We start from the raw sequence: 19,103 nt of genomic DNA, 5'->3' as shown, positions 1-19,103 counted from the left end.
TCATTTTGGCTCTGTAGTTCAGTATCCGATTGGCTTTGATTGTTGTTGCACATTGTTTGGATGTGTACTGGGAGGTTTAACCTGAAAAAGTGAATGGTTTTAGGATCGGGTGGCTGTTTAAAAGGGCTGAAACTGATGGTGCACGGAAGCCAACAGCAACCCACTGACTTCTGCCTTTAGCCTCAGCGCATTCAGCTAAGCATGGGAAACCTCTTCAGGACAGGTGGATTACTAATTATAATATGCAAAAAGGCAACTAGCAGTTGTTTTAACTGGGATTTTGGCTTTTAACTATGAATGTGAAAAAGTTTCCCAGGCTTCCTAGAAATCGTCAATGAAAGTAAGGTGAGAGGACAGCAGGAATTGAGGGGGCAGAGAAAATGGCAGTCACAAAATCCTATAAGTACTCAGAACTCACATCTACTTCCTTGCCTGAGTTAAAGGCCTTTGCTCACAGGAATTGTTGTGAGGCTGTGCTTTCACTACCTTGGACATGATTTCCAATACTTTGGAGGTCATTTCTATTACCTTGGAGTTTTGTGCATCTGATCCACACTTCCCATGTCAACCGTCAGTGCAGCATGGGTGCTGCTTATTCAGCTTTACTTTGGATCTCAGCTGAGGACCAAGAGGAGAAGCAGAAGCAGCACCACCAGCAGCAGGAGCAGCACTATTAGGAGCAGCAACAGCCTTCTCCTCAACCACCTGCCACACCGCAGGAGAGAGGGATGAGCACAGAGGTCCAGCTGTCAGAAGACGGTAAACCCAACATAGGGTTTACAGGCAGAGGATCAGCTTCCTGTACATAAATGAGCACTGGTGCCTCAGGAGACTCCAAGTATCCCATCAGATGGTCATTGACATTTGCAATCTCTTGGAAGAAAACGTCCTGCCAAGTGGACTTGGTGGCCACACATTGCCAGTGGCTGTAAAAGTCCCTTAATTTCTTTGCATCTGGCTCCTTCCAGGCATCTGCAAGAGACAATTGCTGTATCTCACAATCTGCTGCCCTCAAATGTATCTCACAGGTAACCAATGTCATGTTTGCCAGGGTTGGGAATCATGTGCACTTTGTAATTGATGAGACTAGTCAGAATTAGCAGATGCTTGTCTTTGAGACTCTGGCTGGCTTCCCACAGCTCCAGGGAGTCATCAACTGCACACATATGGCAATCAAGATGCCCCAAATTACCTTGGAGTCTTTGTCAACTGCAAGGTCTTCCACTCTATCAATGTGCAGCTCATCTGCAACTACAAAAAGATCATCATGCCTATTTGTGCAAGATTCCCAGAGAGCTGCCACAATGCTTTCGTCCTGCACCAGTCAAGTCTCTATGAGTTCTTAGCACCTCGAAACAGAGTTATCAGCTGGGGCAAGGGCTACTTACTCAAGACCTGACTGATGACACCCATTAGGAGCCCAGACAATGACACCCAGGAGAGATACAATCAAAATTGGCTGGCCATGGAGCCAGCATCAAGCAAGCAATCGGATGCTGAAGATGCGCTTTAGGCGCCCTCCAGAATGCACCAGCTCTGGTATTCAGAGTAATAGTGGTGCACTGTATCTTGCATAACAGAGTGCAGCAGTGAGGACTGGAGCTCCAGGAGGAAGGAGGTGCTGAGAAAAATGCCTCTTCAGAGCAGGAGGAGGAAGAGGAGTAACATGAGGAGCAGGAGGAGGAGGGACTTGATGTGGGGAGGGCCCCAGCAGCCGTGCATACAGCTGCCTGGGATTCATGGGATGGCTGAATATTTGCTTGCTTCTGTTGGATTGAAGCAGTGGCAGCTAAATTTTGAACCCATTTGCCCCCTTCCCCATCCCCCAACACAAAACAGTTCTACAATTAACAAACCATCCCTGTCACAGACACCTAATGCTCACCTTTACCTCTTGTCTTAACCATTAATCACAAGTAAGAAGGCCACTTGCCAGACACCAGGCACAAATGTGCAATATGGGAAATTGGTCCAAACAAATAATTTTAAACTAAACAGAAAAGTTTGAAAAGCTGAAACTTAACAATCTAACATTGTGTTAAACACCCTTGTATACAGCAATTTGCAACTACATTTTATACTTTTTTTTCTAGTACCCACAGTGGCTTCAGAGGTAGAGGCAGGTGCTCGTATCCTTCCTCTCATTGCTGAGATGCTCTTGGTCAGTGTCCTCTGGGTTTTGGAGTCTGTGAGGGCCCTGCCAAAGACTGCTTCACATGCACTTGTGCAAGGGCAGACTCGGCCATTAGGGCAGGAGGCAGCACGCGGGGTATTGTCTGAGCTGGGGGGTGGGGGGGATCAACGGGTAAGAAATGAAAGCATTTTGAGCAGGGTTCCCACTTCCATGCCCTCTTTCTCTATCTTCCCTCTAATGGCCCACCTGAAGGCTCCTTCAATTTCTCTCCAAGTATATCAGTGCGGCTGGAAAGGCTGACAGCACCTCACACATTTTCTGCTGCTGCTCCAGAATTATCCTCTTTGTCAACAGCCACTGAGGCTCAGCATCAGCATCCAGCTGAGCAATGCTTGGAGAGTTCTTCACCCTCCAATGGGAACTCTCCGCTGCTGTCCCTTTCTCCAACATCTGCTCTTGATCACTGGTGATGTGTAAGATACCATGTGAAAATGCAACTACCTGTCTTGTTGACCCCACCAATGTGTGTGTATCTGAGCTGGTGTGCAGTCTGTGACAGTGCATCCTCAGAGTGAGTTAGCTCCTCTGAGAAGTATTCATCCTCCTCTTGCACCACCTCCTGCAGGACACTTGATGGAGACACTGTAGGAGATGAAGCACATGATTTTAAAACTGCCAAAGTAAGAAGGTGTTAAGTCATTATTGTGCACATTATTATATTTCAATGGCTGCTGACAATCAGGTCAATATGAGTGACTGTTGTGTGCCATATGGCTGTGTAATATTTAATTCTGTCACCAGGTATCTGCGAGGCCCCCATCTCTCCATCTCCAATGGCCAGGCGTGCTGAGACTCCTCCTCCTCTCCTGCTGTCTGTATCGAGATGGCTGGAGGGTTAACTCCACATTAGGTTGAGGCTACATGTCAGTGGAGGATAGTCAGATGGGAGACAGAGAGGGATGGGTGCACCTGCAGGATAAGCTGGTGTGAGGAATGATGTGCAGGATTAGGCTTGGGAAGGCAGAGTGAGGGGGGTTGGGTTAGACATACATCAGGATGTACTTGAATGTTCTATCGTACCTACCTTTCCTGCCCTGATTAGGCCATTACACCTCTTCCAGCACTATATCTAATAGTGTGGTACCACACTCCAGCTGCTAACCTTCTGAGCAACTTCCAGCCATGCTTTCTTTCTTGTTCTCTGTGTCTGGCTTCCTCCTCATGTCAGCAGGGAAACTTCTCCCTGCACATCCTTAAAGTCTGCAACTTCAGTTCTAGGGAGGCATAAGTGAAGCGAGGTTCTGCCTTGCAGTCTTGTGAACCCATTGCTACAGTTTCTCCTTCTATTGAAACTCCCGGACAATCCTTCAACTTTCATCCTAGCAGGGTCCCTTTAAACATTTCAGCTGAAATACTGTGAAATTAATTCGGGCTAAATAGTTGGGAAACTCGTAAATCGGACACGAATGCAGTGGCTGAGTTAAAAAGCCACAAACACACTGCTGAAACTTCCGAGTTCCCCAAGTGCTGCTGGGCTCACCGCCCCCCTCCCCACCCACTGCCAGCACATCAGAATGTTAAAATCCAGCCCATAGACTGTTGAGTCCACTAAGATTCCTAAGTCTTGTCAAGCTTCATTATTAAGTACTTCAGCACCCTTGATGATGTATGTGTGCTGCTTATTTTTCTTTCCTGTGTGCAGTACCTTGCACTTTCTCTGCACTAAATTTTCATCTGCCATTAATCTGTCCAGATGCTTATTTTGTTCAAATTATTCTGAGTGGCGTGTGAAGGCACAACAGGTGCTGAAAACTCGCTCAGCATATCTAGATGAGATCTGTGCCCCATTTCTGAGCTGCCTGCTCCAATTTCACTGCCCCTTCCAATTTGGTATCATCAGCAAATTTGATCGTTTGAATTGAGTTTCTGAGCCCAAGTCACTGACTTAAATGAGAAGCAGTAGTGGTCCACCACTGGGTTTTGAATCACCAGACTCAGTGGGGGAATTTTATGCCCTTCTCTGCGGCGGGTTTGGAGGCGGGAAGAGCATAACATCGGGTGGGATGGTGGTGGGGGGAGGGGTTCCTGCCACCATCCTGCCTCTGCCAAAATTTAGTCTAGGGTGGGAAGGCCGTTCACAGGCCTTCCTGCCCTGCCGCCAATTGGGGCCCTTAACTTGGTCATCTCAGTGACGCGGAGATCTTGGCGTCAGTTTCCCCCGATGTTGAGACCCCCACCGCCGACATAAAATTTCCCCCAGTAATACTCCCCAAGTGTGTTGTATTTTTTCTCCATGTTGTACATGTTGCTTTCTACCATTTAAGCATTCTGAAAGTTTACTCTGAATCCCCACAGCTTTCAGTGCGATTGAGTAGGAGGAATTTTTAACTCCTCTTTGGGAGCTGATGAAATACACTGGTCAACTGCCCAGGAGGTGCCATGAGAACCAAGTCCATTTTAGTGCCTGATCTCATTTAAATGAAGCAAGCAACCCACATACAAAAAATTAGCATCCAAGTTATCATTCAACGAATATTGCTTGCAATTTTTATGGTTTTCACCTCTATCTGACTGCCCATTTACTGTTACAGTACGGAAATCATTTTTGAATGTTATTTTTTACTCTGGCTATGCCTTCTTTTAATAGCTGTCTCTTTGCACCACTAATCACCCTTTTAACTTGTCTCTACATTTTGTTTCATTCATTCCAATCAATCCCTTGCCCTTTCTCCCTTTGTGGTTTAAAGCATTAAGTGGAGATCTGTTCTTACCGTGCTGATTAAGCATTGATGGGATAAATAATCTGTTGTATTAAAAGGGTTAACAATTATATGTAAAAGCATTAAAATCCAGTGTCTTCTGATAGTGTGGCAGATTTTACTCTTTAGTGTTTTGGTGTAAAAATTGGATGAATGTCAGGGAGGGAGCGTTTTATGCTTGCAACTTAGCCTGCCTAATTTGTCATCCCTTTGAACTAATGAACAGAAAATCAGGCCGGTTTTCTTATGGATATACGATCCTTTATACCTGATTTTTCTCCATGCACTCTACCCATGTGATGCTCTATGGCAATCCAGGGCCCTCGGAGGGTGAAGAATGCCCCACTCTTTATAAAATGCTTGAACTTCGCTGATACACCTTAGTATTGGACCTGAAACCCCTGCTTGTTATGTTATCATGTATGTCATCACTCCAATTCTTCATTCAATTAGGGATGGGCAATAAATGCTGGCATAGCCAGCGACACCCACGTCCCCCAAACAAATAAAAAAAATCCCCTCTGTAAATTAATTTCGCGTATATTTTATTCTATATATTTTAAGTGCTATGCACCTTCTCTTTTGCACATTTTGGGATTGAATTTCTCCCATTAATTTGTCAGAAACCCAGAAATAAATGGCATAAATGTTTCCGTGGCTCTTCTATTCTACTAAATAATAACTCGATAATTGTTGGTTTGTTGCACATATTGTAAAGAGTTACTTTCAATTCAGAAGGTAATGTGAAACATGCAAGTAGTTTCCCATGATTTGAGTTGGAAACACCTGAAAAATTAGCCTTGCAAATCATATTTCATAAAAATATATTGAATTCTTTAACAAAAGCAACACAGTTGCAGATTTTTACTTGTAGGCTTTTAGGACAAAGTGATAATATATTTAAGGAGTCAGAGGAACACATAGACTGCTATACAGTATTATTAAATTGATCATTTTTTCATAACTCAGTTATTGAAATATGTGTGGTAACTTAATCATGCTGTGCTTTAGGCTGTAGACCCGTTTCATCCAGCAATAATGTAGAATTAATTGCTTGACTGTGTTTTAAACATGTATGAATGTTCATGGAGGGCAAATATTCAATTTGTCATACATGTAGGAATAAAAATTGCTGGATTGGAAGGAGAGCGTCAAATATAATTCTTATCTGTAACCAACGCTTAACACTTTTCATAGAAGTGACAATACAGCACTTGCCACGGGAATAATTTCAAGTATATCATTAGTATTGTTTATGATGCTGCAGAAAAATAGTGGGCAGGAATTTTTTCTGCCCCTGAAGACGGGCACAGAGGTGGGGGGTGCAAACAAAATGGCAAGTGGTGTCGTTCCCAACATTGCCCAGTTCCCCCTGCCATTTTGAAGGTGGAGATGACGCCAGGTCTTACTGGTGACCTCCTAGTGGGTTTGGGGGAATGTGGGTGGGGGGGTCCCTCCTCTTGAAGTAATCCAGAACCCTCAGAGTGTTCCCCAGTGTCAATGGCTCTCCCCCAGGAAGACCCGCCATCACCTTAACTAACCAGCCCCCCCATCCCATCATCTGGGCCTGCTTGAATGGCCCCAGCGACTCTGAACCAACTTACCTGTCCCGGGGTCTCCTCCTCCTTCAGCTCCCAGTGGCGATGCAGGTACTGCAGAGCTGCTGGCCTTCTGATTGGCCGGCAGCTCTGGAGGAAGGAGCTTGTCCCTTAAAGGGACAGCATCCCCGATGGTGGGCAGTTAGTTGGTCGACTGCTTTTAAATAGCAATGAGGGTCTGACAGACGTGTGTTCTCCCCCCACCTAATGGCCCACCACTGGGACATCTGTCGCCGGAATAAAATCCGTCCAAGTGTTTTAACACAGGTAATTTTGTATCAACATAATCTAATCTCACTGATATGTTTGGCTATCATAAATAGAAAAATGGCACTAACTGTGATCATGAAACAAAAATAAACATATCTGCTAAATTTTTAATTTTCTACAGATCCATAAACAAATACAAATAAACAAATACATGCAGCTTGTAATTCTGAAGAAATCTGTAAACCAGACAGATCCATCCTCCCAGCATTGACAACAGCAGACAATGTGGGTGTTGTTTAAAGGGAAATAAGTAAAAAAAAAAGGTGTAGAAATTGGATGTCACTGTACCCATTTTCTGGGTGGACAACAGGGGCAAAAATGACCAATTTTGAAGGGCTAATGGTAAACATGGATGATTTTCAAACATCTGGAGCAATCTCCAACAACATACATTAGGCTCGTTGCCTATGCTATTGAGGGCCTGACAGCTGTTTTAAGCCTCCTCAGGCTGAGTCCTGAGCAGAGCCAGCACTGGACCTGCTCCATTTAGGTTTTGCTGGTATGGATGTAGCTCAGCAAGTGTCTGCTATTAAAAGGATAAGTAAAACTTGTAATATAGAGCCATGAGGAGCAGAAGTGCTCCAACTGACTCCACAGCACTCCAGCTAGCCAGTACCAGCCGTGATCATCCCCTCCCTCTGTTGCTCTCCTCCACACGGCCCCTCCGGGATTACCTGAGTCTTTTGTCAACGAGGACAACGGTCCTAAATTCAATCCTGCTGAAGACTGCGTGGCGTGTGAAGGTGCAGCATGTGCTGGCAACTCACTCAGAATATCTAGATGAAGTCTGTGCACCATTTTGTGCTGGCTTTTAAGGCCTCTCGGTTTAGATGTGCACTTACTCAATATTTTGAAGCCCATAATTAAAATAATGGAATGCAACATTTACAGTTCGAACATAATTTTGTAGTAGTATGCAAGAGAAAATCAATCTTTCAGACTGATGATTTTTAAGCGTCATTTTCAGTGTTATGCATTTTTCCAATTATCAGTCCTAAACTGAGTCTGTAGACTGTGTGGCTAGGCACAACTCATGGATATCAGAGAAGTTTGGAAATTAGCCATAACAACCAATGCTTAATCAAAGTCATTACAAACAATCAACATCAAATAGTGCAATAGCCCTGCTGGAAAAGTTCCAACCTGTTGTGTCACGTAGGTAAATTTGAGTCTCCACGCAATAATCCATCCATCTTCCTTTGAACAGTGAAAACATATGAGAAAATGTTGACTTCCTAAGCAATATTCTTACATTTTCATTCATCCTTGCTTTAAACCTTGTACTAAAATCACAAGATTTCATACGACATATCAGCTAGAAAATTAGAATGTTTTAAATACATATACATTACAAATTGCATTCAAAGTAGTGTATCACTGCATATTTGAAGTGTAGGTAAAATGCATGCATTTGTGTGACAAAGCAACTTTAATACTTAAATTGATATTATTTTTGAATTTATATGCAAAACCAATGCATTTTAATATGAATGTTTTATTTTGTTAGCTCCTCAGACTACAGAGTAACTGCTTACTAGTGCAAAATACTTCTGTTCTTATCTGTCATTCTTGTTCTCCATGGAGTTCCAAAATTATTGTTGTATGATACTGAAATAATTTTATTTTTACTGACAAAGACGAAACTATTTTTAATTAATGAAACCTTATTTGCTGATGAAGGATTAATGATAAGGAGCTATTACTATTCCATGTCATGATCTTATCAGTAACAGGATAATCAATGACATGAGGCCAAGTGTGTTAATGTAACACCTCTGATGACATTGAGGGATGTGATGCTAAGAATAAAATATGGTTATGTTTTCTATGCTTCATTAGGATATTAATGGTTCTGAATTTTGCAGTAGAAATAATTGAGAGGCTATTAAGGAGTAAGTTGGACAGCAACTTCTGGCATCTGCACGTCTGCAGTTAATTGCAGGAATCAGGAATTTTCTGGCCAAGTTGCACTTACCCTCCAGAAGCTTCACCATAACAAAATACTGGGCCAAGGGATTTGGTATTGAAATTCATGGAAGGGCGTAGATTTGTGGTGCTTATGTGATAGATACCCAATAAACACACCAGAAAAAGTTAGAGCTTGTCCATTCCAGTGTAAGTAAATTTTTAAGTGTGATAAATATTAATTACAGCCAAACTTCTGTGGCACTAAAAATTAACTTTTGCAAATGTGGAGTCTCATTCCTTCAGATTTTAATTATTGTTGGAGATTTTAAAATGATGGAAATAATTTATTTGAATCCCATCTTCCTTTCTCTCATTTTATTTCACTTTCTGTGCATGACTTGGCATTGAATTAATTATTCTAACTTACACTTCCTGGTTCATTCTTCAATCTGGTTGATTAAGGAGACAATCGTTACTAGCCGTATTCACACAGGTCCCCAATCCCCTATTGAAGGCATGTGCTAATAACCACAAGATCAGTGAAAAGCCTGTGGAAGGTCTGTAGGCAAGTATTCATTCACCTCTAACCTCAAAATCTGGGACAATATTATTTTGTTAAAGACAAGGTGTGCTTAACCTTTTATGTAAAGTATTCTGGAGTCGCCATGATTGTCATTGTTTAAAGATGCACAGTGCATGGTACTAATTAACTTTTTCAATGTGTACATGAAATTTCACTGCAGAGTCCAAGAACAAAGGACTAAACTTTTACCACACCTTTGATAGTATTCACCATAGCTAAGAAAAACGTTGGTCAAGGATTCATAAATATCATAGTTGTGTTGGCTGTGTCTCAGTGGTAGCATATGCCTGTGAGTCAGTAGGTTGTCAGTGCATGTCCCACTCTAGAGTCTTGGGTCGGAATTTTACATAGCGGTGGTGGCCCCGCCCACCAGCTAAAATGTCAGGGGCGAGCCCTCCTCTGCCAGGCCTGGAAGAGACGCTATGGTTTTACGTGGCCCAGGCCCTTAATAGCCTCTGAGGTAGGAAGTCCTGCCTCCAAGAGCTGCCAGCCAATCAGCGGGCTGGCTGCCCTTCAGTCCCAGTAGTGACACCCGGAGCGGTGGCCACCTCTGGGACTGCACCCAGCCCACCAGGAGGCCGCCAGGTATTACTGGGTGGCCTCCTAAGGGGACAAAGTGCCCATCCGCTGCTGTTAATATAACAGTGGCAGCAGAGGGAGGCCCTGAAGTGGCAATCAATTGTCTACTTAAGGACCTCAATTGGCCTGGGGCAGGTGGGCCGTTTCCCACCACCCCTGTTTCTGGTAAAATGGCAGCAGGGCGGGTAGGCGACGGGAATGGCACCCCTGCCTCCCACTCGATTTTGCACCCCCTCCCCACTGCCTCCAAGCCCGCTCCTGTGGGGTTGCCTAAAATTCCGGCCTTTATTTTTAGTGATATTGATAAAGGCATAAATGTTGGTTGGGACTCCAGAGAGAACTTCTCTGCTCTTCTTCAAAATAATGCCATAGGATCATATAGATGGTGCTTTGGTTTAATACCTCATCTGAAAGACAGCACCTCCAACAGTGCAGCAGTGTTGCACTGAAGTGTTACTCTAGATTTTGTGTTAAAGGCTGGTATTTTACGCATCACCCCCCAACCCCACCTCCAGGAGCAAGCTGGAGGCTGAGGGAGGGGGCTGCCATCCCATTTAACCAATAACAGGGGAGGTGACAAATTGCCGCTTAAGGGCCTCCTCCCACCGCCGCTGATATTTTATCAGCAGCGGAAGGGCACTTCATCCCCTTAGGAAGCCACCCAGTAATACCTCCTGAATGGGCACCCTGTGCCCCACGGAGGTTCCCCCCCACCCAGCGGCACAAGCCACCCCTGCACCGCAGCCTCACAGCTCCAGCGAGCCGGGTTCAATTCTGGGTACTGCCTGTGTGGAGTTTGCAAGTTCTCCCTGTGTCTGCGTGGGTTTCCTCCGGGTGCTCTGGTTTCCTCCCACATGCCAAAGACTTGCAGGTTGATAGGTTAATTGGCCATTATAAATTGCCCCTAGTATAGGTAGGTGGTAGGGAAATATAGGAACAGGTGGGGATGTGGTAGGAATATGGGATTAGTGTAGGATTAGTATAAATGGGTGGTTGATGGTCGGCACAGACTCGGTGGGCCGAAGGGCCTGTTTCAGTGCTGTATCTCTAAAAAAAACAAAAAAAAACCCTGCTCTCTCAATCGACCCCCACCCCTCTCACCAGGGCCCAGCCAATTGCCCGCGGCGAGGCCCGACCCCACTCAACTTTTTCAGGGCCGGCCGGCATCCTTGCTGCTCCTCTTGCTGTGTGCAGTCCCTGTAGCCACCGCTGTCAGTGGTGCTGCTGGGACTGAGGAGCTGCCGACTTGCTGATTAGCCGGCAGCTCTTGAAGGTGGGACTTCCTGCCTCAGAGGGGCTGAACTCCCGACTGAGGCCAATTAAGGGCTTGGGTCACGTAAAATTACTGTGTGGCTTCCAGGCCCGCTAGAGGCAGCTTCCCCCTGACTTTCTAGCTGATGGGTGAAGCCACCGACACAATGTAAAATTCCAGCCAGATTATCCGGTCATTCAGACTTTAGAAAGGATGTAAAGTATGTATGGTGTTAGAGAGGGTGCAGAAAAAGTTCATGAGCATGGTTCCAGGGATGAGGAACTTCAGTTACCTGGATAGATTGGAGAACTTGGGACTGTTTTCTTTGGAGAAGAGAAGATTGAAGACACGATGGGCTGAATGGCCTCCTTCTATGCTGTAACAATTTTGTAATTCTGAATTTGATAGAGATATTCAAAATCATGAAGAGTCTGGGCAGGGTAGATAGGGGAAAACTGTTCCCATTGGCGGAGGGATTGAGAACAAGAGGGCACAGATTTAAGGTAATTGGCAAAAGATGCAATGGTGACATGAGGAAAACTTTTTCACGCAGTGAGTGGTTAGGATCTGGAAAGTATTGTCTGAGAGTGTGGTAGAGGCAGGTTCAATCGAGGCATTCAAGAGGAAACTGAAAAGGAAGAATGTGCAGGACCACGGGAGAAGGCCAGGTAGTGGCACTAGATAAACTGCTCTTTTGGAGAGCCGGCGCAGACACGATGGGCTGAATGGCCTCCTTCTATGCTGTAACAATTCTGTAATTCTGTGATTTATCACATTGCTGTTTGTGGAAGCTTACAACAGTGACTTCACGGAAAAAGTACTTCATTGGCTGTGATCTTTGAGTCGTTCTGAAGTTGTGAAAGGCATAGTAAAAATTTAAGTTTTTATTTTTCTTTAGTTTATTTGGTGAAGGTGAAATCGATGTTGAGTGATAGCATTAAATGGGGGATAGCAAATCGGCAGCCTATTTTATACCTTGCCTGATCATCTTTATTATTGACTGAAGGACTAGTTTCCCCCGAAAATGGTTCCAAATTTCACCTTGAGAGATGGTAAATGAAGGGAAGATCATTTCCCACAGGGAGGGCAAATTGATCCCTGTCTTGCTATCTTTATCACCAAGTTGTTCCAAAAATGTATGGAAGCAATAACTTTTAGAGACATGTGAGCATTTTATACAGCATAGCTGGAAGCATTTCTTAAGGCATTTAAGGCTAGAAGCTACTAATACTGAGAAAGAGACAGACGCTTAATGTGTTTGTATAACATTCCTCTGTCACTATTTCAACAGAGGCATTAATCTTTTTTAAATGACGTAGAGGCTGAAGTAGATGTTGGGAAAAGCAAAAAGAGGTTCACTTTGTATGCAATTATGTGGTCCCTAATCTGGGAATGCTCGTTTTATCTTGATGTTGGTTGCCCAGTGAGAAAGTGTTCCATTTCTCTTAAGACCAACGTCTTTCATTTTGAATAGCATAAAATTCATGAAAAAATTAAAACATATAGATGAAAATGAAGGGATAAAAAGACTGATTCAGAAGGAAAGGAAAAAGATGCAAGAAATAATAAAATATTGGAGGATGAATGGATTAGGAATTAAATTGTGAAAAATCCTGGAACTTTTACTAATTTTTATAAAATGTTCATGGCTGAAAAACAACAGGATAGATAGGCCTGCAATGGTGCAGTCAGGTATATCATGTGCATTATTTTTATTCATTGTAGCGTCCAAAATCTGTGTTAAGCAGGACATCTCATTGTAGTTAATTAATTTTCATTAACTTCTAGCTGTAGTATGTTTCAATTTCAAATTCATGAAAAAATCTTAAATGAGTCAATTGGATGACCTTGGCTTATTATTTCATCATTGTAATAATTGGATTAAAGGAACATTAATTTGCAATTCGATTGTGTATAAATTTTGGCGTTCAAAGATGCTGTGAAGAAAAAAGCTCATTAAAATACAGACTAGAACCCAAAAATCCACAGGGCAGGTGCAATCACTATGTGCTCTTTGTCTTGCCCAAAACATGCACATGTCGAAATGGCCATTCTGTGATATTCATAAATGTGACTTATTGTCTGGAAAAGTTTCTTTATGCAAGGATGTGCCAGTATGTACCAGCAAACAACTCTTTCTGCAGTGCAGTTATTGGAAAACCAAGAAATATGACCACTTTGTCCTCCAGCTTGCAAGTTTAGTGAACACAAAAGAGAATAGGATGCCCATTGCTTTATGTGTCTCTGGGACAAATTCATGTAACCAGAATAATTTGAATTAAAAACATGATCTTGTTTCTACTCTGTTTTCTAAAGCTTAACTTATTAAATATTATCATCCCTGAAATAGAGAAAACTCATAGATACAATTAGATTGCATTAACATTCAAGGTTATTGTTTACCCCTTGATCTAGATGGATTTTAAGGTTTCATAATACCTGCAAAAATTTCCTTCCAATTTGCCAATGCAATTGCTATTCATTAGCAATAATTTACTTGTCAGCAGTCTGTTAAGATGTTAATTTAAAGTATTTTATGAACATTCAGTTCTTTAGGAAAGAGAAAATTACAATTTTATGAGTTAGCTTCAAATGGGTCGTTTATTAGTGTGAGACACATATCTGATTCACACGACCGAGCATGATGGCACTGACAGAAATAGGAGGCATCTTCGGTGGGAAACCTTTTGTTCAGACCAGTAGCACCTGATTGTTTATGGGAGGATAAAGCAAATTGTTCTTTTTACTTTGTTCCTACTTAATTTTAGTATATTTAGCAAATTAGATGCTGCATTGGATGGAATTCATTTTGTTTGCAACAGTCAAAGAGACAGCAGTTTACGTAGGTAGCACTGTATTAAGCAAAATGATGCAGAAAGCATTTGCAATACAGGTGGCACTGTTGGTACAATTGTAAAATAGGCATATGTGACTGTTGGTAAAGTTGGCACAGATGGCACAACTGAGAACTTTAGAACAGATGGGAAATTTGGCATGGTTGACATAGCATGCCTGGCTGGGAAAATTTTCACAGATGGTATAATTGGCACCAGAAGTATAAAATTGTACACATGAATTGGGCCACAGAAGTATGTGGTCTCCTCCAAAACACTGTTGCAATAATTGTTGTGTGATTTGGTGCATTTTTATTTTGTGTAGTGCTATGGCCTGCTTCAGTAGATTATCACCAACCTCCAATAAAAACAGTTTTTGTACATTACATGCATTTACCCATGGGGTGAATTTCCACAGGGATCCTCCCATTGTTTCACCATTACTATGGCAGAAGAGCTGAGAGAATCCCGGAAAAATGTTTAAATGCCATTTACACGGGTTTCTGTGGGTCTTCTGCTGAAGTTCCAGTGGACAAATGAAAGAATCATCCAGAAATTCACTCCCATGATTTCTATTGGTCCATGAACTTGTGACCATCTAATCTTGTCAAGAAGAAAATATTGATTGAACCAGAAGATATCCAATCAGCTTTTATAATGTTGTCATAATGTTATCTATACTGATTTATAATGTAAATAATTGCACTTAAATGTACATTTGCACTGTAACAGTATCGTCGCCAAAGATACTGCCAGTTTGCACAATAGAAGATTCATAAGTGGTAGGTTTAAATCAATTTGTGAAATGTGGCTAAAATGGACCACTGCCCCAAACTCTAATAGATTTGCTTCTTAGAAATTTTGGTTAAGGGCTGAGGTCCATCACTCAGAAGACCATCAAAGTTGAAAAAAGTTGGTGAGGCAAATCATAAAATAGTGATTAAGGATGCTAAGTTTGAGTTTAAAAAAATTTACATTGTCGAATAAAGAAAGACTGAAAGAGATAAAGAACTAAGCAGTTCATGATTAAACTGTTATCATAGGCAGTCTTGCCAGATGACATGGCTGAATTATCTGTAAATGTTGTAATTTACTCAGAATAACATACAGAAATGCATACGTAAGAGATATTAAAATGGTTTATTCATTTTTCCGTAAGAAGTACCATTACATGTTACCAAACTGTGCATTGAGTTTAACTTTCAGCTACATGGGGAAAATCGGGCAGCATATATAACAAGCAGTTGATCCACCGCTGCTCATTGTTTTGCCACTGCTGAAAGTTAAAATCAGCCCTATTGTGTCATCTTAATTAAGTGAGTATTAAAGGGCAGGACTGACTAGTAATACAACAAAAAAGTCTATATCCACAAAATGTACTGTTGTGGTGCTGTCTTCAAAATATACAGTAATTGAAGAGATACTGCTAGAACATGAATGTAGCAACAAGTGCACAAAATAATCAAATTGAATTGTGTCAAATTATGAATAGCTATATTCTGACAATGGCTCTTTTGACTAAATATTTTTTATAGATGCAGTGGTTACAAACAATAACATTCACTGCTAGGCTACAACAATTGAGCAATTTCATTCAGTGTTTCAGTAGACCTCCATTTTACTCTCTATGTTTCATAAAAAATTGTAGATTTGCATTGTGGATTTGGATTTGATGTAAATACAGCTGTGACACTTCTCATCATGTTTCTTCCAGCCTTTCCGTCGAGTGACTTTCTCTGTGGTGAGTCAGCCTCAGGATCCACATCAGGGGTCCCTACAGAGCTGTTATGACAGTGGCTTGGAGGAATCAGAAACACCTAGCAGCAAGAGTTCATCAGGACCAAGATTAGGCTCACTCCCACTTCCAGAAGACAACTATGAGAGGACCACACCTGATGGCAGTGTTGGTGAGGCAGAACATATGGAAAATGGTAAGGTCATAAAATGAATCACTTTTTTCTAAACCACAAATTGCATTAATATTAATGCTTGAAACTAGTTTTCATAGATAATAACATGAGCATTTAATGCTGAATTCAAAGAACAGACAGTTTTTAAGCTGAATGCATTTATATTTCTCTATGATAAAACAGGATTATTGCTTTCACATCAAATCAACAATTGCAAGATAGTAAACATCATTCAAAATTCTACAATATTCGATTGCAATGGTGCATTTATTCAAAGTGTTCTTGATTAAAAGACTTATTATTATTCCCTCCTGAATATTTACTCTTGCAGAATCATCTACACATGCATCTAGTACAGCTGTTGAACTGGAAACAGTTTTATTTTAATCTTTTCAAACTCAAATTTTCCCACCAACTTTCACTTCCCCTTCTCCCCTGAAGATGTTGGCTCTTTGATGAAAAATTTGATGGTCATTATTCATGTGTGACTCCAGACAATGAGGGTTGATTATTGGACAGCCATACCATTTTGAGGGTCCAGTCTCATTACTATGCTGCTGGCAAGCTGTGAGTCTCCCACTGTAGCTTGCGAGCTTTGGGCTGGCACAATATTGGGCAGCCTGGCGGCTGACTCAGCAGGCAGGATGATAGTTCATGGGGTTGATGGGGGGGGGGGGGGGGTGGGGGGAGAGAGGGGCAATTGTGGAGGGGGAGCCCAGAGCAGCAGTATCCCACATTATTCTTGTGGAACCCAGAGGAGCACTCCTGCTCCTTCTGACTCCACTAAAATAATTTTAAAGCTAATCTGGTGCATCTTCTGCTGTATCACCCGATAATACCAGGTGGAGTGTGAATGCTGCACGCTTTCTCTGAGTTAAAATTTCAATCTGGGCTCTATGTACGTCATGCCACCATGATTTGCATATTATAAAGATCTACCCCCTGAAACAGATGGGCTCAGCCGTACAGTGGAAGGGCCCTTTAGAGGTGGTGGTGGTCGAAATGACATCATAAATGGGGTGGTAAGTCATTTTCAATTAAATTCGACCCTGAGTCTTGGCAGGCTAGATGTTCATATTATCTGTCACAGCCGAGCATCAATTTGTTCTCACCCAATTACGCACATGTGTACTTCTAGCCGAGGTACCTTGATAGCTTTTACCTGTTGTTTTATCAATTATGGACTGCCTTATAACTTTCTCTTTAGCTTTTATTGTTCTATCAACTGTGATTTTAGGTGAGTTGTTAAATAAATATTTAAAGATTATTCACTAACAGAGGAAAATAAATGTCATGCTAACAAATGGATCTGTGTTGGGGAATGACCTGAGTACACTACAGCTAGACTACGCACGGATTTCTGGAAAACATATGGGACTGGATCTTCTTCTCCTCCCGATGACAGAGCGATAGCGGCCGCCACAGAACCCGACACAGGGATTGCCAGGCGCAATCTTCCCGAGGGGCAGGATCGGCCGATGACGGCCTTCCCGCCCAGAGGCCATTGAGGCCCTTAAGTGGCCATTAATAGGCTATTTAAGGGCCTCTTTCTGCCGCCACTGGAATCTTACCAGCAGCAGGGGGGTTGGGGGGGGGGCGGGGGCGGGGGTGGGGAGGCCTCTGCCATGTTGGGAGGACACCTTCGAAAAGGCGGCATCCTCCCTGTGGGCTTCTCTGGGGTTCCAGCATTGGGCCTGGATCAGAGGCTTCTGCAATACTGGCAGTGGTCACCACTCCCAGTGGTACTGCTGATACTGCAGAGCTGCCAACCAGGATCCCCGTCCCTATTAAGTCTTTAATGGTATGAGGATCCCGCCTCCTTTAATCTTTCACCCCCATGAAAACGGAGGATTTCTCCAGGCGGCTGAAAAAATGCGGAGGCGGGGGATCCCCTCACCTTTTCAGCCTAGCGCCGGGAACCACGCCTCCTGCATAAAATCTAGCCTATGGTATGTGCTGCATTAACTTTGGAAGTCCTTTTTCTGACCTCCACAAGAAGCAGTGCTGGTGAAATGAAGTTCAAGTCACTGTTTGGCCAACTGGATATTACTTGCTGTGTAAGAGAACTGATCTGAGCAATCATTTATGCCCTTCTTTAAAGATATATTGACCCAAAAGAAAGTTAAATCAATTAGTATGTCAGGAGAAAGGTTTCTATGTTGTGCATAAACAAGGCAGGTTGCATCTGTCAGCAGTTACTGAAACTCTGTGGCCAGAGCTTGCATTAAGCAGAGCGATTCCGCTACTGCTCTTATCTTGCACTCAGGTACATATTTCATCATTATGAAAATATCAGATACTTTATTTTATTATGTAAATGCCAATTACTTTGTAGAGGGAACATGTCTTTTCCCCTTGTTCCTCCATCTGTAGGTCAGCTCTGTAAGCTGTGTATTATTCTTTTGAGGGAAAAAGGTATTTTATAAGCATAGAAAGCTGATATATCAATGCTATTTATAATCCTCTTCTACCTCTTTACCTCAGTGGCCTCTGCTGCAGATGTTCTAGTTACCTTAGCCTGGAACTTATGCTACATTATATTATACAGACACTTAACTCATTTATATCAAATTCCTTTGCCTGCTATTTTAGCTGAAGGACTTAACCCATTTAAAAGGAAGTGGTGAATGAAATGGTTTAACATCTCTTCTAAGGTAGTGGACAGCAGAATTTAACATAAAAATGTTAAGTGCTTGCACAGTAAAATCACACAGCATAATTTCCATACTATTATCTGCCATATCGCATTTCAGCTTTTGCCTAATGTTTTACTAGAGTATTTTCCATTATTTCATCAAATAAGCTGGCTGACACACAATTTGCGAGTCAGTTTTGTTCGGTCTCAATCAGCCTCGTAGATTGAATGCATTGCAATAGCAGGGAATTGCACCTCAGGTTAAAAAAAATCAGTGTCTCTTAAAATCTAAACCTAATTTCCATCAAATAATCTATAGAAAAAGGAGTGGGGTCCATTGAATGTGTTCCATTGTCTACTAATGACCAATTTAAGAAATGGCTATAAAATTTTGCAACATTGAATTTTATGGTCGGAAATCTGCAGAGGCAGCATAAATCCGACCAATAGGGCAGAAAGCGATAGGGAGGCTGGCCACCCCACCTTGGTGGGCGATGGGAAGCGGGGCTGCATTTTGCCAGTGGCAGCCAATTAAGTGACTGCCATCGATGCTGCCATCCTATTAAGGATGGTGGCCTGCTCAGCAGTGCCAGAACTAGCAGTGGCCATTGCTGGGGTTGCACCTGAAGGATGAGGGTGCA

At 42.5% G+C, this 19,103-nt stretch overlaps 1 protein-coding gene across 5 annotated transcripts in view; it reads left to right on the top strand.

Moving 5' to 3' along the window:
* Positions 1-19,103, top strand: part of pcdh7b (protocadherin 7b) — a 501,318-nt gene that overhangs the window by 224,314 nt on the left and 257,901 nt on the right. For 4 of the 5 annotated variants that reach the window (XM_068037056.1, XM_068037046.1, XM_068037066.1 and 1 more), the window contains exon 2: positions 15,632-15,848. The exons of the other annotated variant lie outside the window; for it this stretch is intronic. In XM_068037056.1, the coding sequence (XP_067893157.1) occupies positions 15,632-15,848 (217 nt within the window). The remainder of the gene's footprint in view (positions 1-15,631; positions 15,849-19,103) is intronic. 5 annotated transcript variants of the gene reach the window in all.

Source organism: Heterodontus francisci, chromosome 1, assembly GCF_036365525.1.
Source record: "Heterodontus francisci isolate sHetFra1 chromosome 1, sHetFra1.hap1, whole genome shotgun sequence".
Lineage (NCBI taxonomy): Eukaryota > Metazoa > Chordata > Chondrichthyes > Heterodontiformes > Heterodontidae > Heterodontus > Heterodontus francisci.
This window is presented reverse-complemented; position numbering and strand designations above follow the sequence as displayed.